At 31.3% G+C, this 26,441-nt stretch overlaps 1 protein-coding gene across 2 annotated transcripts in view; it reads left to right on the top strand.

The window, feature by feature from the left end:
* Window positions 1–388: 388 nt before the first annotated feature.
* LOC111634598 (iduronate 2-sulfatase-like) overlaps window positions 389–26,441 on the top strand; it is a 40,180-nt gene continuing 14,127 nt past the window's right edge. The window contains exons 1-4 of one of the 2 annotated variants that reach the window (XM_023379419.1): window positions 389–592; window positions 8,219–8,367; window positions 9,190–9,367; window positions 12,672–12,754. In XM_023379419.1, coding sequence (XP_023235187.1) covers window positions 469–592; window positions 8,219–8,367; window positions 9,190–9,367; window positions 12,672–12,754 — 534 coding nt within the window. In that variant the 5' untranslated portion in view covers window positions 389–468. Of the gene's footprint in view, window positions 593–8,218; window positions 8,368–9,189; window positions 9,368–12,671; window positions 12,755–26,441 lie in introns of those variants that run through there. The other variant, XM_023379420.1, reaches the window with a different exon arrangement.

Here is a 26,441-nt window from a genome sequence, read left to right as displayed (position 1 = left end):
CATTATTAGGGAGCGGATGGCCGGGCGGTTAACGTGGCATCCTCCCGTTTTGGGGACACCGGACGAGTCGGGACGTGGTCTGCCCTAATTTGTCGGGCCCCGTCTCTCACCACCCGGTTGCCCCATTGTGGGCCTGGCCGAACCCATAATGGAATTGCTGAAAAAGGCCCTCTTAGTGCCCACAGGGCAGAAAGTTACAAAAAAAAAGTCACCAATACAAAGAAAGTAAACTTTAAAATTTTTATTTATTTATATTTACATATTATAAAATTATAGTTATTTTTTTATAAGCGTTGAAATTAAAAATTAATATCAACATTTTTTTATTTTTTATTTTGTTTTAAACACTCAACAAGTGTACGCATGCTCCACGGGGCGTATACAGAATTTGTGTCGTGTGGAATGGGAAGAGCAGACGATGATTGTTGCTTGCAGGAGTCGAAAGTGAGAGCAGAGAAAATATAAATTATGACGATTTCTGATAGAAAAACTTTAAAAAATCGTAGTATTTACTTATGTGTTGCTATCGTAATATTAGTTGTAGCAACTGGAACTGTTATGTTGGGATTGCATTTTACTCTTAGGAAAACAAGTAAGTCAATTGTTCCTTACTTTCTCTTATTACTTGATTTATCATTAAAGTTTAAGCTATTATATTGATTTTTTTATATATAAGAATTGTTTGTAAGTCATAAATTATGTTAATTTGTATATAAAATCACTAAACAAAGTTTAAAATGGTAATTATTCACCTTAAACTAGTAGAAAATGTATTGATTCATTGCATTACATTGTGAAATTGAATTAACATTGAAACAAAATGTATTTCTTTTCCTTTAAAAACTAAATCTCCATTTTTAATTTCTGCACCATAAAACAAAATATTAAAAGTAAATGAATTTAACATTAACATTTCATATATATTTAAAATACATACATTTTGTTCAGAAAGTTCTATGTGTGCTAGATGTGAGGCTTGATAGAGACGAGCTGTGGAGTGAGTGAGCAGACAAATGGCTTAACGAAATAAACCTTACCGGGACCGTGCAGTATGATGTGAGTCTTTGAAATGCCGCCCCCTTATGGTGCCACTTGATGCCTCCTCTCTGTATTGTAGCACGGCATGGCCCCGAACCTTACTTGAATTAGAACTATACTTATTAGAATGCTTTCTCTCCTTTATACCTTTATACAATTGCTTTAGAAACTGTATTTACTCACATATAAGATGACCTTGCATATAGAATGACATGTGACTTTAAAGATCAAAATAAAGAAAATTAGATTTATTAATACAATTCTAATTTTATTTCGTTTAATCACGAGTAAAATATCAAATGAACGTAAATGCACACATTTTCCTGCAAAAATTACTAGCATTAAACTTTAAGGAAGTGCCTTGTATAATTGACAACGTAATTTGTTCATGTAAAGCTGGACAATCGGGAACCTTTTTTTTTTTTTTGGTCAATTCTTAAGTCGAATCCACTCTCCGTCAATTACACTTAAGAGTTTCTCTGAATTCTGATTTCCAAATAATCGCTGTTTTCACGTGGGAATAGATTAAAACTTATATAGGCTCCTGTGTGATTTTTGGAATTTTAATCTGGTATATAATTTAAAAGCTTTACTTTTCCTAATTGACAACGTAATTTGTTCATGTAAAGCTGGACAATCGGGGAACCTTTTTTTTTTTTTTGTCAATTCTTAAGTCGAATCCACTCTCCGTCAATTACACTTAAGAGTTTCTCTGAATTCTGATTTCCAAATAATCGCTGTTTTCACGTGGGAATGGATTAAAACTTATATAGGCTCCTGTGTGATTTTTGGAATTTTAATCTGGTATATAATTTAAAAGCTTTACTTTTCCTACTGCTATTTATCTTTACTCTGACAATATACAAGAACAAGTCAAAGGACCCATATAAAATACTTATGTTTTTAAATACAAGAGGATAAGCATCCAGTAAAAAATGTGAATACACGGTTCACAAAAATTATTTACAAACATGTAAAAAATCTTTTGCTCGTGTGTATAGGATGACCTAGAAATTTGAAGCTGTGATAAATGAATAAAAACCTTGTCTTATATGCTAGTAAATATGGTAATTAATTTCAGATAAAATTGATGAATTTAGACATAAAGAAGTGTAATCCAAACACAAATTATTTATTGTATTTATACAGACACTTGGCAAATCACAGAATTAAACTTTATTCAGTTGAACCAACATAAATAATAAATTGTTATTCATTCAGAGATTGTAGGATTATAGTAGATGAAAATTAGGTAGTGGGTCTGATAAGTAAAATCAGCATTTATGAGGCCAAATGCAAAAGTTTTTTCGGTGATCTATAAGTGATGTTCTCTTGAAGCTCATAGATTGAATACAATGAAGTGATGAACTTCTAGAAGTGTATGGGTGTAGATGTGTGTTGAATTTGTTCACTTTGAAACATTATCTGTTAATTTTTTTGTAAGTGAATAATTATTTGTCATGGAAAAATTATCCGTATAAACATTTACAATTGTCTTTGCAATTAATGAAATTTGTCATTTTACACTAATTTCAAAAATAATTGTTCTTAGTGAAAACATTGAAAATAGCCTTTGTTTTAATATTACAAGTAAATCAAGTTTTTAAATTGTTTTGTATGGTTATTTTTCTAGTCATTGCATATTTCAAACCTGTTTTTATATACTGAATGTATATACTGTATTATCTATATACTAATTACTAACAAATTTCATATCAAATCTAAGTTTTCTGTCTTCTTTCTAACAAATTTAATATTTTTTATTGTCATTTTTTAATATTATTAGATATTACTATTATAGATTTATTATTATAGACTATTATTATTATAGATTACTATTATAGACTATTAGATATTTGTAAAAGCAAGACAAAAAAAGTCTTGCTTTTACAAAAATAAATACATTAGGATATAGTTGTGTAATAGATTAATTGACCTTTTATTTTTGAGATAAGGATTTTTTCATGTAGTTTTTGAGGATGTAGGAAAATTGAAATTTATGTTAATTTATATATGACAAACATATGCTACGATATAAAAGAAAGCTGTTATTGATCATATGCACTCCTAATTGCTTTGCTGAATTTTTATTTTACAGTATGTCATTTATCCAATAAAAAATATAAAATTTTTATTAGATATTGATATTTATCAGGAAAGATAAACTAAATGAAATCATTTTTATTACAAATAAATAAATTCTATATTCTTTTTATTGCAGTCATATTTACACATTTTTTCATTCATATGGCTTAAAGTTAACCACATAAAATGGTTAAACAATAAAAATATTGAATACTTTAAATAGTACAAATTTCATTAATAATAAACAGATAAATTTCATTACCAATAAAAAAATTTTTTAAATATAATGGAAATATAAGCAATTTACATGAAATAAAGTAATATTGTTAATATATTCCTAGTCCAAATTAAAGAGATTTTTACTCAAATGCATATTGTATGATCTGAAAAGTATATTTTATTTAATGTCAAAATTTATTGTACACTTTAAATGAACAAATACGGTGATTTGATAAACTTTTACTAAGCAAAAGACAAAGTATCATCATCATTCATGTCATTGCCAACATTTACTAATTTGAGCTTAAAAAAAGGGGCTAATTTTTGTTTGCAATTCCTTTTCTAATTGTTCCTTAATCACATCTTGACACATCTGTCTAACAAGTAAGTGTAAAGTAATAGTTACTAAAGCTCAGATTAGAATTGACAAATTCAGTATTTTAAAAAATATACAATAGAAAATGAAAAATTCTATTATATATTTATAGAATTTGTAATTTGCAATTTGAATTTGAATTTTGTAATTTGCAAATTACCAAAACTTTACTAATACAAACTTTTGAATAGTTTGAATTACTAAAGTTTTACTGTATAAAAAAATTTTTTTTCATAATTTAATGCAGTAAAACTTTACTAATTTGAAATTTGCAGTAATTTTTAATTTAATTTTCTAATTTTAATCAGTTTTTACTTTTCTGGCTGTTACGCAGATGAAAATTACGGCAAACTGACAAAAAATGAATCCCCCAGATTTTTACATTTTTGGGCTTGGGACACCTTGAAACATTGAGAAATGCAAAAAAGTTCAGGGATAATTTCTGTATGTATGGATGTTAGTGTGTAGGGAGCATGATTTTGTTCACCCTGTTTGAAGCTTAATAACTCGTGTTGTTTTGTTGAAAATTTCTGAAATTTTGCAGGGAGGTTTGTTTATTAGCTGGATTGATGCAAGTAAATTTTGGTGGTTGAAGGTTGAGAGGGTGGGGAGATAATGAGAGTTGTGTGTATCTCCAGTAGGGTTGGACTTAATGATGATTTTACTCGTTACTAGCATTCACAGTTTTTTTTATAAAACTCATACCTACCCTGAAAATTAAGCATTTTGCCATTTTATAATAGTTAAAAATATTTTTAAAAAATTTATTAATAAAATATGATAACAGATGGTGCCACCAAAGTTTTAAACATTGCCAGGAAAGTTGAGCAACTCATTGATGGTTTATCTGAGCTTATTCTACAAACAACTAGAGCTTAGGCATGAGAGTTTAATGTAAATATGTTACTGTAGACATGATCTTGATTATATATAGTGTTCATGATGAATAATAAATGGAAAGTCCAATAATTTTCCCTTTTAATGGGAAGTCCAAGCATAAGCAAAGAACCCAAGAGCAATGAAAACTGAATGTTTTTTTTTTAATTTCTTTTTTTTGAAATTATGCACTCTTTAAAATTTTCATTAAAAAATTTAATAAAGCTTAGTTAATTTAAAGAAAAAAAAATATTCATATTGTATATATTTATTATTTGAAAAATAAGGATTAAAAGCATACACAAACATCAATTTTTATATAGGCATATATTCTGATTCAAAATAAATGCTTTAAATGAGTAATAAATCAAAGTATAGAAAAACTTACTCAAGCTTTCATGATTATGTTTATCTGAAGATAAGTAATTAGTTATGCTATTTTACAATCTATGACGACTATTGTAATGAATACAATTCAAAGATTTTTAGCTAGACTAAAATACTAATTTTTAATAATATATAGCTATATTAACAGGAAAACCTTCTTAATGTTTCTCACAGAATATAATTTAACTTACTTGAGTTGTAGTGAAGTATGTCTCTTATTGGGCTGCAATTTGAAAAAAATTGTAGACCTATAAATTCCTACTGTCATTCGTCATCTGTCTGTCTTGAGAATGGTATTAGATAAATGAAATTCAAGACCAGAAATGGAAAGTTTAGAGGCAGGAGGTTCTGATTAACTATATATGAACTTCTGATGCAAACCAGAAGTCATGTTATTTTAAATCAAAAATTTTTCCCTGAAAGGTGTTATATGACCAGCATGACTATTGTTAAATGAAAAGTATGATATATAGGGGCAAGTCACTATTAATTTGAGGTGGAGAGCATATATTTTAAGTTAAATTAAAAATGTGATTAAAAATTGCAACCTGGCATTGTGACGAGATCACAAATAATTGCTCATTATGTATTGGTAATTGTTGAATCACTTCTTGAAGACAAATAAATAACCATTCTTGAAAATGTTTTCCAAAATGGATACATGTCAAAAATGAGCTTATTCTACAAACAACTAGTGCTTAAGCATGAGAGTTTCATATAAATATGTTAGACATGATCTTGATTATATATAGTGTTCATGAATTTAGTTATAGTTGGCTGGTTTTTATTGTAAATTTATTAGTTACAGGTATGGTAGGTTCTATATATTTTTGTGTGTGTTAAAATAATTCATATGAGTTGCTCATTTGCCAAATTGATTAACTCCATAAAATGAAAGTAGAGATATTAATAAAAGAATATATATTCTTTTTAAAAATTGTTTTTATAAATGAAATTTAAATAAACATTGTAGAATGTATTATTATAGTCATACCTTTTATTTAACAATGTATAAAATGCATAAAATAGTACAGTAGACCCCCTATAACGCGTAGATATTTTCCTTTACTAATAAATGGTTGTTTAGTTAACCTGGCATCCAAGTGATTCACTTCCAGTACGCTGTCTCTCAACCCTCCTCCATCCCAAATCCAATTGCCCGCACACGCTGCCACTCACGTGACCAACGTTCTAATACTGAATCAACATGCCATCTTGGCTTCTGTGTCAATTGGGACACATTGGTGTCAGTCCTGTCAAGGCGCTAAAGAGGTGCCAACCTTCTGGTCACATAACATTAAATTTTTCATATTAGAGGTATTTCTGTATATGATATCTTATAAAGCTCTTGCCATAAACTCTGTCAAAAGTATGGCAGTAGCTTTATACTCTTTAACATCACAACTTAAAGAAGGTCAAGTATTTTACAGGACACATCATAAAACTATACCTAGATTTATGATGTGTTTCATCTTGATGTGTCATGAGTCTTGATATTGCATAATTGGTGCCTCCTGTTATATGCCTTTGTGAGATCTTTTGCTTTATTAATAATTTCTTTTGTTACGGTGTACTCATGACAGTTGCTATCAATCAGTTTTTTTATATTAGCTACAATGATTTTTCTGGTTGCAATTTATTTCCTATTTCTGTATTTTTTTATCATACTGAATATCTTTTCCTTTTGCCATACAGCAATGCAGGACCTCACCTGCATTGCTTTATGGCAAAAGGATCATCAAATGTGACAAAACCATCATCAGCCTTACTATTTTACAAAGATTACAAATATTTATAAAATTTCACAAATCTCAAAGAACCTGCTAGTTTCCTTTCTTAACTTAAGAATGTTCATAACATACAGCCTGTCTATTCTTAAGTGATGAATCAGATGTTTCTTCTTTTTGGGAGGAGAAACTGTAATGCTGCTTAATAATTTGGTCTAACTGTAAAAGTAACTTGTTTCCTTCTGCTGATGTGTCAGCCATAATTGATTTAACCACCATGATGGCACTAATGTTGCCAGCCTTGAAGATGCAATTTATCATATCTACCATTAATTTATCATACTTGAGCTAATATTTTCATACATATACCAATAAACATATATAAAAATATCAATATTAGTTCTTTCCCAATTGAAGGAATCTGAAAACGTCATTCTGGTTTGCTTCAGTTATTTATAATAAAATACACACATTGTCTTTGACATATATTGGCATTAGACTTGTTAAATGAAGTGTTTGTGATAATATCAAATTCTTTAAAAATGCTGACAAAAGGAAAAAGTGGCCTGCCCACTGACAGATTATACAAAATGCTGCTAGTCAGCATCAAACACTGATGGTTGGCAGCCTACATTTTTAGTTAAAGAATGTAGTTATATAACTACATTTTTAGTTAAAGAAATGAAAGAGTAACCTGAATCAGCTTTGAAAAGATTTTTACATGTTCTTAAAATAGCAGGAATTTGGACCTAGAAAAATCATTTGTCATCTTTATCAATATGAAAATATCTGCTAAAGAAGTGAGTATCATAAACTTTAGTCTATAAATATTGATGACTATATCTTCTAAAATATTATTCTTAAGAAAATTTTATTTTCTTTAAATGTTATAAAATTATTTAAAACAAAAATTTCTTTTTAATTTTTGAAAATGCCATCTTATGTGATTTAAATATTAGGTCAAATTAAACTTTTTTTTAAAAAAATTTTTATAAAAATTAAAGGACAATAATCTGACAAACTTCGGTTCTGAATTTTTATTTAATTTCATTTGAAATAAATATGAATGAATAAATTTTATGATTTTTATGTATTTGTACTTATTTTAAGAGTAATTTATTTTATAAACACTTTTAGAAACATTAAAGTCAATGTTTGAAAATGTTTGACTATGAATGCTTCATTTAAATTTAATTCTTACGTTGATTTATATATTCATTCCTTAACCAAATAGTCCTTGGGGACGTATAGTTCTAATCCTCAGAATCATTTTTCTGAGGTAATTGAGTTTGAATATTTGAAAAAATCTTAAAATGATGTGATGACAGTCACATCTACAAGCAATGTTCAAAGAGCAAAAATGTTAACATACACCTATTCATATAATTTTAGAATTTTTTTCAAACATTCAAACTTAATTACCTCAGAAACACGATTCTGTGAGTTAGCACTATCCATTCTCAAGGGCTTGAAATAACTTACTAACAGAAAAATTTTTGTGTTATTTCAGAACAGATTGTTGCACCAACTAACGTACTATTAATTATTGTGGATGATTTAAGACCAGCATTAAATTGCTATAATGATAAGGTAGCTATTACCCCTAATATTGACCAGTTGTCACAACATAGCATAAAATTTAACAAAGCATATGTTCAGGTAAATAAACTATCTGCTTTTTTTGTTTTAATGATTTTAATTTAATAATTTTAATGATTTTATGATTTGCCTAATAATTTAGGTAAATAAATTAAAATGATTTAATATTGTTAGTATCAGTTCAGAAAATTAAGATTTAAATGTGAAAAACATTATTCAGATATTTAACTATTAATATTTTAATATGTGCAAAATATCGCAGTACTGTATTGTAAAATAAGTAGTTAAAACTATTTTTAAATATCAGCTGAGAGAAAGAGAGATGATGCTCAATTTAAAATTAAAATTTATATTTTTGGAGCTGTTTTATTTCATCAATTTTGAGCGGTTTTGTCTAAAAAAAAATAACAAATTAAATTAAATCACAATTGTTTATAAGCCAAAAAACAAATTTTAAAAAGTTTTAAAGATAAAGCTTCATTTTTAATGTAAATAAGAAGTTAAATTATAACTTTAAAACTTTTAAATCAATTTTCAATTTTTTTTCTTGTTTAAAGATTATAAAGTTTTATTCGTGAATTTCTAAAGAAAAATTTGTAATCTTAATATAAATTTATCCAAATAATTACATTGATATAGAAATTTGAGTTTTTTTTTCCTGTGAATAATTTTATATTTAAAAATTAATGATATCAAGGATGCAATTTGAATATGTTTAAGTAATAATCAAATTTTTTTTAAACAATTAAGATATGTCATTTTGTGTTATTGGATTATATAGAAAAAGTTATGTTGCTATTTAAATTTCATATTTAAGAAATATTAAAATTTTTAATTTTAAGATTTTTTCAAAAAATCTTTACAAATATTTTTTTAATTAAGCAAGCCCTTTGTGCACCTAGCAGAAACTCTTTTCTTATTGGTCGAAGACCAGACACCATTCATCTTTATGATACTCATGATTACTGGAGGAAGACTGTAGGAGATTTTATAACACTACCTCAATATTTTAAAAATCAGGGGTTCCATACTGTAAGTATGGGAAAAGTTTTTCACCCTGGTAAGTGAGCATGATGATAATTTATTCTGTATAATATGATATATGATTTTGATAGTAGTAGGAGTAAGATTTTAATTGATAATTACTTTAAAATAGTGATGACTTTGATGATATTTTTAGTTTTTAATTATAAACTTTTCATGAAATTTTTAATGCATTTTATGCTTCAAATTTGCTTGCTGATCATTTTAGTTTTACATAATTTAAAATTTGATTTTTCTGCTTATCATCTATGAATTTTAAATAATCATAATTATGTAGACCTATAGTTCATATATCAATTTTTGCCTCCTTTCATTTGCCCACCAGAATCCAAATTGATAACACTACTAAATACCAATAGTTGATCATGGGTTTGCATCTCATCAACAGGCTGTTCACGTGGAGTCTTTGACTTTGTCTAACACCTAAAATAAGAGTCAGTTTCTCATAGAAAGACATCCCAGAAGGCACTTTTTCTTGGCAGATTACATATGTATTATTGCCTTAGCCTATCAATCTAATTCCTCCTTCATTCTTATTCAGACTAAATTTTGAATGCTTGCTTTTACTATTTTGGAAGATGTTGATTAACAAATATTATAATTTTTATTTTAAATAAAAATTCCTTAAAAAGCGGACTTAAAGGATTAACATTTACAAAAGAGAGTATTTAATTTTCAGTATATCATAATAAAACAAACTATTAGGTTCTGGTTATCACAAAAAAATTTTTGGTAATACTGTATTTTGATAACTATTTATTATCATCATAATGGTGCCAAGTTTTGTGGACTTTCAATATATCATTTTTACACAGTCTAAAATCTAAAATAGTAAAAATAACTTTTGCTGTAACTGAATAAAATATCATTAAAATACAATTTGACCCTTTCTTAATGTTCAAATTAAGTTTATATTTTTATTTTTGACTTATGTCTAGTCATTATTAACTGAATTGTATTTCTTTGTGCAAATCTTATCTTTTTCCAAATAATTATTTGCTAATTGAGCAATATATAAGAAAATATCATCATATAATTACTGGGATCTTTTGATTATAATTTGTATTAATCAGTCCAATATTTGTTTTCCCATATATATTTTCCTAGTATTTAAATCTAAATAAATTGTATTGTTTTAAACTATCTGGTCTGACTGATCTGATTTCATCTGATTATTATTTGTTTCAAAAACTTGTTTATCTTTGGTTCCAAATTGTCAAATAATTGTTTACATATATTCTTAATTTTATGTAGTGAAGATCTTTCCCAAACTCCATCTGGTTGAGTTGATTTCCGTGTGTATCACGATTTGATATAGTGATCTAGGTTCGATGGAAAGCACACCTCCACACTCAAATTATACAATATTTACAGTTTATTTACAAATTTTATACATAGGGTGTACAAGTTCAAAAACATAGTACAGGTAGGCCTACAACGCGGTACCTTTACAACGTGTTTTCGCTTCAATGTGGTTGGAAAAATGCAGAAATTTTCTTACAACGCGGTTTACGATATTTAGAAACGAATTATCTTTCACGTAACAGAAAAATCGCAACGGATCATGTAATACGTGCCGCAGTTTGGTGTACAGAGCTAAATGTTCTCGAAAACAGCTGTTTGTCCACATTGACGTGTTATTCCCATCAAAGTTTCAGGGGAAGACCGGTATCTAGAGATTCTAGACAGATATGCATCATTTACCATAAACACTCAAATATATCACTGAATTTTCGATAATTTATACTCTTTCCATAGGTGGGGACCGCAAAAATGGTCCAAAATACAATATAAGCTTCTATTGGGTGTATATTTTTAAGAACATAGTGAAGGGAAGTTACTTTTTGCGATTTTTACTGTCCACAAAACTGCGTAAAAAATTTTAGTTATAACAATGTCGAATGAAAAGAAAGGACTGTCATTAGAAAGGAAATTTATTAATATATTTCTTCAAACAAAGATGGAAATTTTGGATCGAATTAAAAATCAAGAGCGGATAGCTGATATTGGTAGGCATTTTAATTTAAATGAGTCAACTATTCGGTCGATTAATTTAAGTATTTTTTTATATTTAATTACATTAATATCAAAAATTGCTGGGAACTTAAGGTGTTAATTAAGCAATAGGAAGAAAAGATCAGGAATTCAGTCTCATCCGGATCATCTATTCTTGCAAAAAATGTTGCTCGTCCAAGAGCACCAATAATGAAAAAAAATGGAATAAACGCTAATATTTTGGGTAGAAGATATGAACAAGAAACGGTTGCCTTTAAATAAAAGTGCACTTAAGCACAAAGCCTTAAAAATATTTGATTATTTAAAACAAATGGGAGAGTCGTCAGCTGATGAAACCAGTGTTAAATTCGTGGCTAGCAATAGCTGGTTTGAAAAATTCAAAAAACACCATTCAAACGGCAAGTTTTTTTCTTTTTAGAACCGAATCTTAGTTTTTGTATTAAGTTGGTGTCTCCTATAACGCGATTTCCCACAACGTGGTATTTTCAAGGAACGTATCTATCGTGTTATAGGAGGCCTACCTGTACATACAGGATAACAAAGTATGGTGCCTCACATACTAGATTGGCTTCTGGGAACTATTAAACTTTGGAGAGGCCTCAGTCAGATTGTGGAGTTGGCTCAACTGCACAGTCTGTCCAGTCTCCTCACTTACACTCACTTACTGAGATAGTTACCAGAGAAAAATGCTCTAAGCTCAGCGGGCTTCCCAAGTGCCTGAGACTACCGTGTTGCCAGTCTCTTGCCCTTCTCCTCCCTCTCCTGTTTGCTCTGCAATTTAAGGGTTTTTTGGACAGAAACTTCAGACTAATCACAAACCTTTCTTGCCCGAACAACTTTAACCTAGGTCCGCTGTTATCCAATGAGAATCAAGCTTACAGTAATGTTCGTCACTTGTTTACATTCAGTAGTTTACCATATGGCAAATGGTCTATCATCTGACCACATATGGGTTCAATTGACAAAGTTGGCACTTCCTTTGTTTTCCCTCTGTTTACAAGTCAACACCTTACAAGTGGTATATTGCCCGACTGCACGTGGGTCCAATTGACAAGGTCGCACTTCTTTTGTTCCCTTTCTGCTAAAAGGCCAATACTTTACATATGTATTCTTCCTTTATTAAATACTTCTGTTTAATGAATTTAATGTAAATCTAAATCTAGAATATAATTTTTGGCTAATTCAAAAGATGCTAATTTGCTTAAATAACTGAAAATAGTGTACTTAAAATGATTTCTGAAGTGGAGATAGTTGAAAATATAAAATAAATTTTATTAAGAATGTAATTGGAAAATTTATTGTAGGCAGATCTTCAGGAGGCACTGATGATTACCCATATAGTTGGTCAGATAAGCCTTACCATCCTTCAACTTTGGCATACAGAAAAGTGAGTTTCAATTCTTGATTATGGTTTATAATTTTCTTTAAATATTTGGATATTTAATGAATTAATGTAAAGATGAATTATTTTTTGATAAGAATGTAAGTAACTTGACCTAGTTTAACATAATAAAGTATACTTTTCTCACTATATTTCACCCCATAAATTGTTTAATAGAACTAAAATTATTTTTAAAAATAGAAACAATGGTACTGTTAATTGAATCAATTGTTTATTCTCTAATGAACACACTTGGAGTAAAATATATCATTTTAAATAATGCAGATGTCAAATTACATCAATTAATATTATGATCAGTTTAATTTGAATGTTATTAAGTACTGATAATGCTTTTTTAACATGGATGGTTTCAAACAGACTTTGAAATGATTGGACAATTGTTTAATTTCAGTGCTGGATCTATGGTGCCAATTTTGATATTTAATGATGATAATTTTAAATAGCATATAATTAATTTAATATCTGTTGGAAGTTGTCTGTAATTATTAATTCATATGTCAGTTATCTATATATATAAAATTACATGTCCTGACTGACCAATTCATCATCTCCCAGAGCAAACTGCTGAACCTAAACAGGTAAAATTTGGTACACAGTTAAGGTATGTCATGAAAATGCACACTAAGAAGGGATTTTTGGAAATTCCCCCACAGGAGGAGAGGGAGAGGATTAAGCCTTAACCTGAGGAACAGTTTCTACTGTACTATTTTAGATGCAATTTTTGTTTTTGATAGTAATAACTTAATTTCCAAACATACAATATTTACAAAATCATCCAAATCGTTTGCCCAAGCAATGCTGGGCTCATTTGCTAGTTTGGTATAAAGTTAAGAAATTTTTCAATTTTGTAAAAAAATATACTATATTTACTCACATATAAGACGATCTCGCATGTAGGATGAGGTGTGACTTTAAAGATCAAAATAAAGAAAATTAGATTTATTAATACAATTCTTATTTTATTTCATTTAATCGCTAGTAAAATATTATCAAATGCACATATTAAGGTAAACAACCATGTTTTCTTGATGCTATCACTTTTTATCTACTCACTCTCCCTCCGAAGCTTCGTTACAACTCTCCTGTTTTTCACTCTCTCCACAAAGCATCATCCTCTGATCTTGTAAAGTATTATGGATTTTTATATGACACAGAACTATGTGCCAGTAAGGCGTTCGGGACTATCACTGAACTTTACGACCGTTAACCTAACGGGTACTTTACGCGGGTTTGTGGTTAGTATGCCAGGCCTGGACTTACACGTGCTCTGGAAATAACTATGTACCTGGGTCAGTAAGGAACTCAAATATTTAATATTAACTCAATTATTCACTATGTACAAATTAGTAAGAATCAAAAACAATTTATTCAATGAAAAGAAACAATTCGAAAAAATCAACAAAAATAATACAATTTATTTACTATAACTTATTAACTATTCCCACTTGGAACTCGACAATATCAATAACTTAAACCATATACAAGGAATCTTACAAACTATGATCCTATCCGTCACCTCAACACTAGGAACTTTTTTCCTTTATTCATTTTTCCTTTGAATTACTCCTCTCACTATCCTCAAAACTTGCTTCCAATCTTGCTCTGGAATTCACCTCGCTCTATCCCTGGCTGGGGCTCACCTCGCTTGTCTTCTCTGGTTGTGCTCGTTTTATACTCTGAGGTGACGTCACAATTATGTCTAGAATCACTCCCTTCATTTACATACATAATTTCTAACAATAAATTTGCATGTCTTTTCCTGTGCAGTCTAGTTTCCAACATTTCTTGCAAAATCCTTTTACATTATTCTTTTTTATTACATCTTTAGAATGTTTATTTTATCAAGGTTTAGCGAGTTCTCTACTTTGTGCATGTGGGGTGTTTCCCCTTCTTTCTGCAGAACTTCTTTTAAACTTCCGCCTGGGAGTGCAAATGCGTGTTAGTTTCCCTATGGCGCTTCATCTAGTTGGTGAGTTGGTTTTTCCTTTATCTCTTTTTGTTTCTTTTTTGTTACTAAGGTGAGTGGTGAGAGAACCTTTGTCCTAACTAAAGATACACCCCAAACAAAATAGAATAAAAAGCAAAATAAAAATTAAATAATAATACAGCTCAGACTCAGTTCCTTACAATCTGTCAAATGAATTTGAAATGCAGTATTTTCTGAATGACTTTGTTATCAGCTCTTGAGGAATGCTTTTCCATGCCACATAGCAAAACCAAAAGATTATAATGATTATATTTAATGATTCAGAATGTGCAAATATTCATTAAAAATACCAATTTAACAAATATGAAATAACTACATTTATAATCATTGCTAAGTGATCAGCTATTTTCGGACCATTTCTTGAAAGTGACACTCATCTTGACCTCAATAGCACCCTGCTATAATGGCAGTATGAACTATGCACAGAAATTATTGCAAAAACACAAAGAAACTTTTGCTCATGCATATAGGACAACCTAAGTTTTTGAAGCAATGAAAAATGAATAAAAACCTCATCTTTTACGCGAGTAAATACGGTAATTTTGATATTACTAAAAAAATTAATTTATTATAGATATAACTAACACCTTATCTTTGCCGAGAAATATAATTTATTTCAAACAAACATTTTCATCCTGATTCAGCGTTTGTTTGAAATAAATTATATTTCTCGGCAAGGATAAGGTGTTAGTTATATTTATAGTGATTTGCTGAGTACTTTATGATATTAATTTATTATAGATTTAAAACAATATTAAGTTATCTTAAATTACCATATTTTAGGAAACATAACCAAACAATTTCCTTAAATAATTGGGCTATAACACTGCTAAATTAATGATTAATAGTAAGTAAATTGTGTGAGGGCCCAGATTTAAGATTAGAATATTTTTATTCATTAGATTAAAAGTTAGGATTAACACAAAAAGGGAAAAACAACCGACAAATTTTCTCATAAAAATCGCTCATAAAAACTCCGTTCCCACAACAATACTTCCCTGTAGAAGATGAGTTAACTGTTGTGTCATAAGTTTGTCACTTCGCCCATCATTGGTCAAAGAAGATCATCACCTGTGACGTACATGGGGGACATCTCGAAAACAGAGCCCCCATATAAAAGACAAGTGCGATGACGACACAGGGGGAAAAAGTTATTGTTCTGTACTGTGTGTGTGTGTGTGNGCACCATCTCTTAACTAATTAATAATTATAATTTTAACAATTTAATAAATAATTTGGAATCATCTGGAAGAAGAAAACTTACCTGGGGTTAGAATCATCTGGAAGAAGAAAACTTACCTGGGGTTAGAATCATCTGGAAGAAGAAAACTTACCTGGGGTGAGGCTTGAATCTGCAATCTCTGCATCTCAGTTGTCCCACCCAGACCCCGAGTTAGCCTTTGCTTTCGGATATATACCTTGCAGGGTAAAACATTAGTAGTACAGGTACAATGTACAATGTACGTTTAAATAAAATCTGAATCTGAAAACAGCTGTTGTGGAGTTTTACTTAGGCTCTGGACATAGGAGTCATCCCCAGCCGGCTCCTTGATTAACCATAGTAAAGTTTAAAAAGTTTGTTGTTTCACTATTGGTGACCAACTCAATGCGCCAATTACATTAATAAAGTTCAGATAATTCAATATGCTGATCTTGGTTTGTCAAGAAGACACCTTACGGTGAATCAATGAGTTGTTGGCTAGAAGTAATCTCCTTCCGGTGGTTGAAGAACAGACTGTAAGAGAATCCAGACTTGACTGAAACTCTGATGCACACTTGAAGATTTATGACGAACTTAGTGTATATTCTGATGTTCTGAAGCAAACTTCCCGAAGTTCCTGTGTTGAAGTGAATTTACATAAACCTGAAGTTTCTAACCAAACTTAGATCTCCTGCTTCGACATTAACCTTTTTATAGCCATCGACAGCAGGCTAGATGATCGATTAGTGCTTACTGAACTGTAGCACTATGCAAATAACATGTGGTGTGATTCCCTGCCGCCCAATCAACGGTTACCAGTTGTAGCACTATGCAAAATATGTAGTGGTTTGATTCTCAACTAACTAGTGCTCAGCTGTTCTGTCAGAGGTCGGGGGATGCCGACCAATCAGTGGCCACGCATTCAAAATCCCACAGTTGCTTCCTTAACCGTCTTTCTGCGACAGCGACCATTACTAGTTTAAAAATAGAAAGGCAGGAATCGTGTTCTTACATGATTCTACCCCAACAACCGTGTAAGGCTGTATCTAAATTTAAATACATCTGGACAAGAAAGCTGGCTCAGGGTTTAAGTGGCACAACTGGCAAGTGCACCACATGGCAAGTGAAAATTGCAGGTTCAAATCTTATCCCAGGTCAGTTCTTTCTTCCAGATGATTCTAAATTATTTATAAAATTATTAAAATTATAATTATTAATTTAGTTAAGAGATGGCACCTAATGTCTACCTCTAGTAGCAAATTACTTAGTATTAATCATTAAATCAGCACTGTTATAGCTCAATTATTTAAGGCAATTGCTTAGTTATGTTTCTATATAGGGTTTTTCAACTTTTAACTGTTAATAACATGTCACTTAGCAAAGCCATAGCAAGTTTACCATCTCCAGTGTGTCATACAGCTGTTTGGAGACATCAAAAATAAAATGAAATTACTAAATACATAATTTAGGTTTTGCTTTCATTTTTAACTGATCAGCATAAATAGCAAGATTGAAGTGGGCAAAATTAATATAATGTTACGAACTGATGAACAGAAATAAATTATATTTTCTGACCAAAAGAAAGTAGAATATAAATGGACCAGATGGATTTTCCTACTGTTGGCATGATTTGAGAAAAAGTAAAGTGAGAATGAGTAGAGAACAAGGAGGAGTATCTGTAATGACATGGGCAGGTTTCTGATGGAATGATATAGCAAATTTAGTTTTCATTGTTGGAAAAATATTCATAAAATATCAAGAAATGTTACATTAAAATTTAATTCCTTTAAACTTGGCTTTTCTTAGTGATATGTTATTAACAATTAAAAGTTGAAAAACCCTACATTTATCTCTGGGAGTTAAACTTTTTGGCCTTCCTGGTCTTGTGTTTTTGCCTTAATTTTCTTCTTGAGCTAAAATATTTCTTACAGCACACGAAGAGCAATTAATAGCAGCTGAAATTTGCCTCAAAAATTTACCAGAACCATGAGAAAAGTAAATTTCATGAATCTGTCTCTGACAATGTGGTTCCAATTAGGCATTGTTGAAAACAATTAATTATGATTTAAGATAATCATTAACAAACTCTAAATTTAATAATAGTTTAAAATAGAAATAATTAAGGTGTGTTTATATTTTTGCAACAGAACAAAAAATGAAACTTGTTGTTGTAGTTATTTTTAATTGTTTGATTNCTCTATTAATGTCTCTCTCTCTCTTAATACTACTCTAAGTCTTATATCTAGACTATTCTATATAATATTATGTCTATTCTAATCTATCACTTTAATTTATCAATTTGAGTGGGGTGTACATTCCTTTAAATAAGCTTTTTGTTATTATTAGGAAAAGGTACTTACAAACTAAAGATATATGTAACTAAAATCGATCATTATATAATCAAAAATTTTCCAATCAAGAATGAAATTATCATCTCAAAAAGCAATTTTAAATTAAAGTCTATATGGTCGAACTAAAGTCGATATGTTTGAACAAAATGCTTCCTTGTCTGTATTGAGCTTGAAGCTTGTTCAGTTGAGCTTTCAATTGGTTCGACTATTTCCGTTTCTTCTTCTTCTGCATTATTTCTTTGAGGAATTTCTTGAAGTGAAATGTCTTGTTGTGACAGTTCCTTGATCCTCTTCTCAAATCTTCGTTTCCAACACATATGCTTGACTATATAATATGTGCAGATAAGTAGAATTAATATTCCTATACTTCCAAGGATAATCCATATGTATGTGATTGGAATAGTTGGAGTGTTTGATATAAAAAGATCTTCATTTTTTTTCAATAATCTATCCAAATCTTTCTTCATTTGCTCGTATGATTTTTCTGCTACTTTAATGTCATCATCTATTTGTTTCTTAGAATTCTCTTTATTCTTCTCAGGATTCTCTGTAGGATTTTTACTCTCTTGTAATTTCTCTAATTCTATCTTGGAAAATATTGTTTCAATTGGAGGTATAATAAACTTTGGACTGCTTCCTATGCGAACAGTTGATCTCATGTGAAAATGCGAAGTGAGGATAATTCCAGGTAAGTATCCTACACATGTATTTGACAGTCTTATGATTCCAACATTATTCAATTTACTTATATTAGAAGGTGATGAATGCCAATTATGTTTAGCAGAACATTTCACTACTAATACTAATGTAGAGGGTGTAGAAAATACCCATGTTCCTTGCTTGTCTATTCTTCTAAAAATTGGATAAAATTCCTTTATAATTTCTTTTGAACAAAGTTCTGTTACCTTCTGATCATTTCCGATGTATAAAGAATATTCGCAGCTCTGATGTGGAGCTCGAAATATCGGAACGTCTGGTGAACAAACAGCAAACTGTGATATTTGGCAAACAGCCAATTCGTGATGACGTAACAACATGTACGATTGACGATCCATTGACAATGCTAAAATGGGATATTCAGTCTTAAAATATGCATAAACTTTCAATGCAGGAATATATGTAGGTAATCCCAAAATTTCGTAAGCATCGAAATATCCACTAGGTGTTTTCAATGGCATTTTTGCGAAAATTCTTAATTTTCCTGGAAGTGCGATAGCAATTGTAGTAATCCACTGATAAAATTTAAAGAGAGTGTCGGCTTTGACTTGCTCTATCAATGAATAACCTTCCGGAAGTTGTGGTTGTATTTCTCGTAGCGTACGATACATCACTTCCTTTGAGATAAAATACGAGCTTAATTTTTTTTGTTCTAAAACGTCAATAGCTTCTCTTAATTCAATTATTTGTGTGTGAAATTCTTGCATCGCAAATTCTATATTTCTCATGATAGTTTCAAATGCTAAATCATATCGATATATTTTTAGTAAGTTCTCGAAGGAATCTTGTCTTCTTGACAAATTATTTATTTTCTGCCTGTTGTTCTTACTTATTCTCAAAGTATCGTTTAGAAGAGTCGCTTGTGACTGTACTAAATGAATTATACCTTTATTAATACGTTTTATATTTGTAATTTCTCCATTTAAAACTTCGATATCTTCGGATGTAGCTGTTCCGAATAAAAACTTCAATGCTTTTCCTCCTACGTCGATTAATCCTCTTCTCTTTCTACTTTCTTTATCAAGTGTAACTAATCCCTTTAAATTATAATAGTCTCTTTTGTATTCCGAGAAAGATGATATAAGTATTTCGTATCCATTTGTAGGTAAGATCCGTCTTGCTTGATCCTTTCTTTTCTCAGTTGATGCTCGCTCTCTGTTTACGATCATGGTTCTTAACGATTCAAGAGATTGTGTTAAAAACTCTACTTGTTGATCAAAATGATCGAAATCGAAATCATGGATCAATGTCCAATGACTAGATGTCATCAAAAAGTTCTCTTTGTGAATGAAAATGACACCTTTCTCGAATTCGTTTACTTCTTGAGCTCTATAACTCCATTTTACGTCTATCAGGATGCAAATTTGGAAGACGAATGTAATCGAGGACCTCATCTTCGTGTCTAATCTCATTATTGAAGAGTGTGAGTAAGCTTTCTTGAGAAATGAGCTTCGTCTTGTCTTTATAATTTCAGGAGAGCGTTCTCCACCTGTAGAAAATATTTTAATTGTTATAATATAAAGGGGAACTCCCTTATCTTCAGAATGTATATTATTCTCTTTTCTCGGATTTAGCTCACGAAATATGTATATACAAACTCTATCATTGATTCATTAATTCCTTCACTTAGTACTATTTAACATTATTTCTAAATCAACTTCATAAACCCAACATTTTCGATATTTCTTTGGGAAGAACTTGATCTACTAATGTGGACGTAATAATTTTCTAGTTTCTCGATGGATTGCGTCATCTTCCTTTTCCTGTCCTGTATAGTTCCGCAATCTCGAATACTTAAAAGTTCTATCAAGTTTTTCTATTTGAGTACGATTTCATTTCCTTTCTTTTTATTTTATTCCTTAGTATTACTATGATTTAGTTCACTTCGTATTCCAATATAAAAATTTCATCTAATTATTTTGTCCGACTGATTTACATAGGATTTACTATCATCTTGAGAGGTAAGTTCAAGTGTTCGTAAATTCCTTATCGTTCGGTTTAATCTGCTACTAGTATTTCTTAATCAAGAAGGGAAGTAATAAGGATGATTCAACAATATATCTGCATTGATAAGCGACTTCCTATTTAATTATTTCCTCCAGTTATATATTTTGTTTTCTTCCGTTTCTCCTTCATAATTTTGTCCGGGTTCATTACAGGGTAATTTTTATGTCTTTCAAAAATAGCTATCGGTATACGGCTTTTAAAAGGTTCTTCTACTTCCAATTCAACTTCCTTATTTTCTGTTATTTTATCTTCCGTATTCATATTCTTGCCGGAGATAATTTTTAATAACGACATCAGTAGACATATTAATTTATAGAGATCCGCTATTAATTGACCTCTAGAGCGATTCATCTCTTCTCTGCGGTCGCCTCTGAGTTCTACCTTATTTTCCTTTATCGTATTTTCTTGACGAGGCTCTTGAAAAGATTTCATACTTTCGTCTAGTTTTGTTTCCTCAATGGAGTCCCTCCGAATTTTCCTTTCATTATCTTTGTTACGCCCTATCTTTATCTCAGTACTCATATTATTTTTCAGTTTAGTCAAGTTACGCCCGGCCTTTTTATTTTTCGACTTGTGTTTTGTCTTTCGCTTTGTCACTATGTGTTCGTTCCTATTGGGCCTTCGGTGGGAAGACACTCGAACACTTCGCAGTATACTAGCTTCTGAATATTTCACGTCGACTTCCTTCCGATTCCTATCTACTCTACCTAACTTCTTTTTATAATAATTATCTCTTGGTGACCTAGATGAGCAATAATGTACTTCCTTTTTATTTGGCAGTATAATCATTCCATTATGATTATCTATTTCTATTTGCTCCTGCTCTAGGATATCTCTGCCGATTATTCCCATGCAAGGGGCTGCAATTTCAGAACGCACTATCTTGCAAGTATTTGCGAACTTATGACCTCGGAGTTTGAATATGGGAATCGCCACACCTAATGTCGGAATCGCCTTTCCGGGACGAATATCTACTTTGTTCTTTTCTCCAAGGATTACGGATGCTCTACCTTCCAACCGTTTCGCCAAGCCCTTATCTATGACAGTAGTCTCGAGATTTTTATCGATTAGGACCTTTATAGGTATATTATTAACGTACACAAGTACGATAGGCTTAATTTCAGCACCAACGGTGTTTAACCTTCCTTTCCAAAAAGTTTTCTTCCATTTCGGATTTGTTGCTCCTTCTTTATACCTGGGACGTGTTTTTCTCTCCTTACGGAAATTCCTGGGGTGTCGCCTTCTTGATTCTTCTACGCTATTGATCACACCCCTCCAGTCATTTTTATATCTATTAGTTCTATTAGGCTCATCCCCATTCATATTATCTAAATCATAACGATAATTATTTCTTTGTATCCGATCATTTACTCCTCTCCGACAGAAGTTAGGGTTTGGTTGCCGATTTCCGTTAAAATTTCTCTCGTTAGGTCAGGAGTATTGTGCACTTCGTTCTCCATTCCTATTCCTTTCTTCTTGAGATTGCCTTACTAATGTATTAAATTGATTTCTTAAATCCCTTATAACCTTAACTACTTCTTTCATCTCTCTTCCGAGATCAGATTCCGTTTCCCTTAAATTATCCTCCTTAATCTCTGCAAATTTTTCTTCTTCTTTTATTACCTTTAAAAGACCCCTAGGGTGGGAAGTGAGGAGCTCGATATTCTCCTCATTTATTGCAATTTTCAATGCTTGGTCAAAGGTCTCGGGTTCTCTGGACATAATCCTTTTTCTTATCCGGAGGTCTACACCATTCATAAATTGGACTTTCAACCTCTCGTCCAGTTCCTTTTCTTTAACTCGTTTTATGACTTCTATTTCGGCTTCGTTCGCGCCTTCGTGTTCAATCTCAACCTCCTCAGCTAAAGCCTGGAGTCGTACGGCGAATGTCTGTACGTCCTCATCTCTGGCCTGGACGCACGCGTAGAATTTCTGGATTCGATATGTGTATGGGACCTTCTCAAAACGTTCTAACATTATTTTCCTAAATTCCTCATAATCATCTATGTCCTTTATTCGCCGATCCTTACGCACGAATTCCCGGGCAATACCAGTCAATTTTAATTTAGCTACAGCCAGCGTTTGTGCCTTCGACCATGCTGCCACTCTAGTCACATCCGCTAACGTATCGAAAAATTCTGATACTTTTGGACCTTTTGCGTCCCCTGAGAAGACCGGTAAGAGGGGAATCATTCCACCTAATCCTCCTAACGTTATTGGATTGCCAGCTAACGCCGCTCGCGGAGGTTCTCTATCTCTCTCCATTTTAACTTATAGGTAACTTAAAAATTATCTTATTTTAACTTATCAACTAGTTGTCTCTCAATCCGAATCAATCCGAACCAGAACCACTCCTGCGACACCAGATGTGAGATTTTCTACGGATTTTTAGGTTCAAAACTCCTGAAAACCCCTTGTGAGATTCTATTTTCAAGTTCAAGACCCCACTCCTGCTACACCACTTGTGAGATTAGCCGGGGGTACAACTCCGCTTAGGATCGTAGTACCACTTAATCGGCCTATTCCGTGAGAATAGTTCTCCGAGATTCGAATCGTAAGATCCGATCTTAACAGTCCTTAAAGGAGGGCTTTTAATAATGATTCAAATCACGAGATTCGGATCTACGTCAGGATTCCTTGACACCAGTTAATCGATCTTATTATACGCGGATTAACACGCGTTTACGATCTGATTCGGAATAAATTGAGGAGACATTCTTGTATAATAAACATAAGTATAATTTAATAAATCTCAAACAAACGTATACAAATAACCAAATACAACGATTATACGACAAGCTATAGACTACGACTGAATCTATGCAAAGGCGCGATCGAGAGAGAGAGCTCACAAAATGATTCTAAACATACGACCTGTTAGTTGTCGTCTTCGTTTCTGTAGATATAGGACACCTTGTAGATAGAGTTCATATTACCTTCGTAAGGGAGATTAATTCGTGCACAAAATATAAAAATATCACTTCTTCTAAGTGTAGACTCGGGACTTAGTCTATCGGACTCCGTTATGGGCGTTGGCCATCGGGAGGAAAACTGCGTGGAGTCTGGATGCTTCGGATCTGTCGAAGAACTCCTTGAATTTGGACTAGATTTCCTTTATATTGCCTGAATTTCGACCAATCATCGTCCAGTAACTCTTTCGTGAGAACGGACGAAAGGGGGATGAATGAGGGGTAACCATTTCCCATCTGAGCGAGATTTTTAACCAGATACGGAAAAACAGAGGATGTTCTCTTCGATGAAAGGAAATAACATTTGTTATCTGGTTTTTCCCACGTCTAAAACAATATTTTTTTCACAAAAACGAAGTAATATTTCGTGTCTATATTTAAACATATTTAATAAAAATTCACAAATTAGACCCAGGGCCTTTCGGATCTCACATTACTGTCTTATCTTCAAAAATCACACTACATTTAAAGAAGGCGTGATTTTTCACTGCAATACATAAGTTCGAATTGCTCTCTCTCTCTCTCAAAATTGCGTTATACATAATAATGAAATCATAAAAGTATACAATAATTCAAATTAAATTCAAAATTGAAATACATGGAAATAATATAATAAACAATTCATCAGATTAATAATATTACTAAAATAAACACAATGAACACAGGTGTCTTCGTCTGGAATTGACGGTAAAAGTGGACATAGTTCTAACACCAGTGTGAGAGTCTTTGGGGCAGCACATCTATTGGCTGACTTCTTATAGTTGCAAAAATTTCAGGTATATTAAAAGATCATGTGATGTCTTCTTGTTTCAAAAAGCACCTGCTAACAGTTCAAAGTTCACTGTGTAGTTCAAAATGATATAATGTGTCTTCTTCTTGTATGTTGACACACTTCTTTTTCTGCTAAAATTTCATTTAACATAACCACAAAAGTTCAGGTGGTTGAGTTCATTAAAGGTTGTATGACTCCAGGGTCATTGAAATCCATTTTGGGGCAAAGTTCTTTTTCACCAAAGTATTGTTCATTTTAAAGGTAGTATGTTTAACAAATACATATCTCTATTAATGTCTCTCTCTCTCTTAATACTACTCTAAGTCTTATATCTAGACTATTCTATACAATATTATGTCTATTCTAATCAATCACTTTAGTTTATCAATTTGAGTGGGGTGTACATTCCTTTAAATAAGCTTTTTGTTATTATTAGGAAAGGTACTTACAAACTAAAGATATATGTAACTAAAATCGATCATTATATAATCAAAAATTTTCAATCAAGAATGAAATTATCATCTCAAAAAGCAATTTTAAATTAAAGTCTATATGGTCGAACTAAAGTCGATATGTTCGAACAAAATGCTTCCTTGTCTGTATTGAGCTTGAAGCTTGTTCAGTGGAGCTTTCAATTGGTTCGACTATTTCCGTTTCTTCTTCTTCTGCATTATTTCTTTGAGGAATTTCTTGAAGTGGAATGTCCTGTTGTGACAGTTCCTTGATCCTCTTCTCAAATCTTCGTTTCCAACAAATATGCTTGACTATATAATATGTGCAGATAAGTAGAATTAATATTCCTATACTTCCAAGGATAATCCATATGTATGTGATTGGAATTGTTGGAGTGTTTGATATAAAAAGATCTTCATTTTCTTTCAATAATCTATCCAAATCTTTCTTCATTTGCTCGTATGATTTTTCTGCTACCTTAATATCATCATCTTTTTGCTTCTTAGAATTCTCTTTATTCCTCTCAGGATTCCCTATAGTATTTATACTCTCTTGTAACTTCTCTAATTCCATCTTGGAAAATATCGTTTCAATCGGAGGTATAATAAACTTAGGACTGCTTCCTGTGTGAACAGTTGATCTCATGTGAAAATGCGAAGTGAGGATAATTCCAGGTAAGTATCCTATACATGTATTTGGCAATCTTATGATTCCAACATTATTCAATTTACTTATATTAGAAGGTGATGAATGCAAATTTTGTCTAGCAGAACATTTCACTACTAATACTAATGTAGAGGGTGTAGAAAATACCCATGTTCCTTGCTTGTCTATTCTTCTAAAAATTGGACAAAAATCCTTTACAATTTCTTTTGAACAAAGTTCTGTTACCTTCTGATCATTTCCGATGTATAAAGAATATTCTCAGCTCTGATGTGGAGCTCGAAATATCGGAACGTCCGGTGAACAAACAACAAACTGTGAGATTTGGCAAACAGCCAATTCGTGATGACGTAACAACATGTACGATTGACGATCCATTGACAATGCTAAAATGGGATATTCAGTCTTAAAATATGCATAAGCTTTCAATGCAGGAATATATGTAGGTAATCCTAAAATTTCGTAAGCATCAAAATATCCACTAGGCGTTTTCAATGGCATTTTTGCGAAAATTCTTAATTTTCCTGGAAGTGCGATAGCAACTGTAGTAAT

The sequence above is a fragment of the Centruroides sculpturatus genome, unplaced genomic scaffold, assembly GCF_000671375.1.
Source record: "Centruroides sculpturatus isolate CEXI.00-Female unplaced genomic scaffold, Cexi_2.0 scaffold847, whole genome shotgun sequence".
In the NCBI taxonomy this organism is placed as follows: domain Eukaryota; kingdom Metazoa; phylum Arthropoda; class Arachnida; order Scorpiones; family Buthidae; genus Centruroides; species Centruroides sculpturatus.
This window is presented reverse-complemented; position numbering and strand designations above follow the sequence as displayed.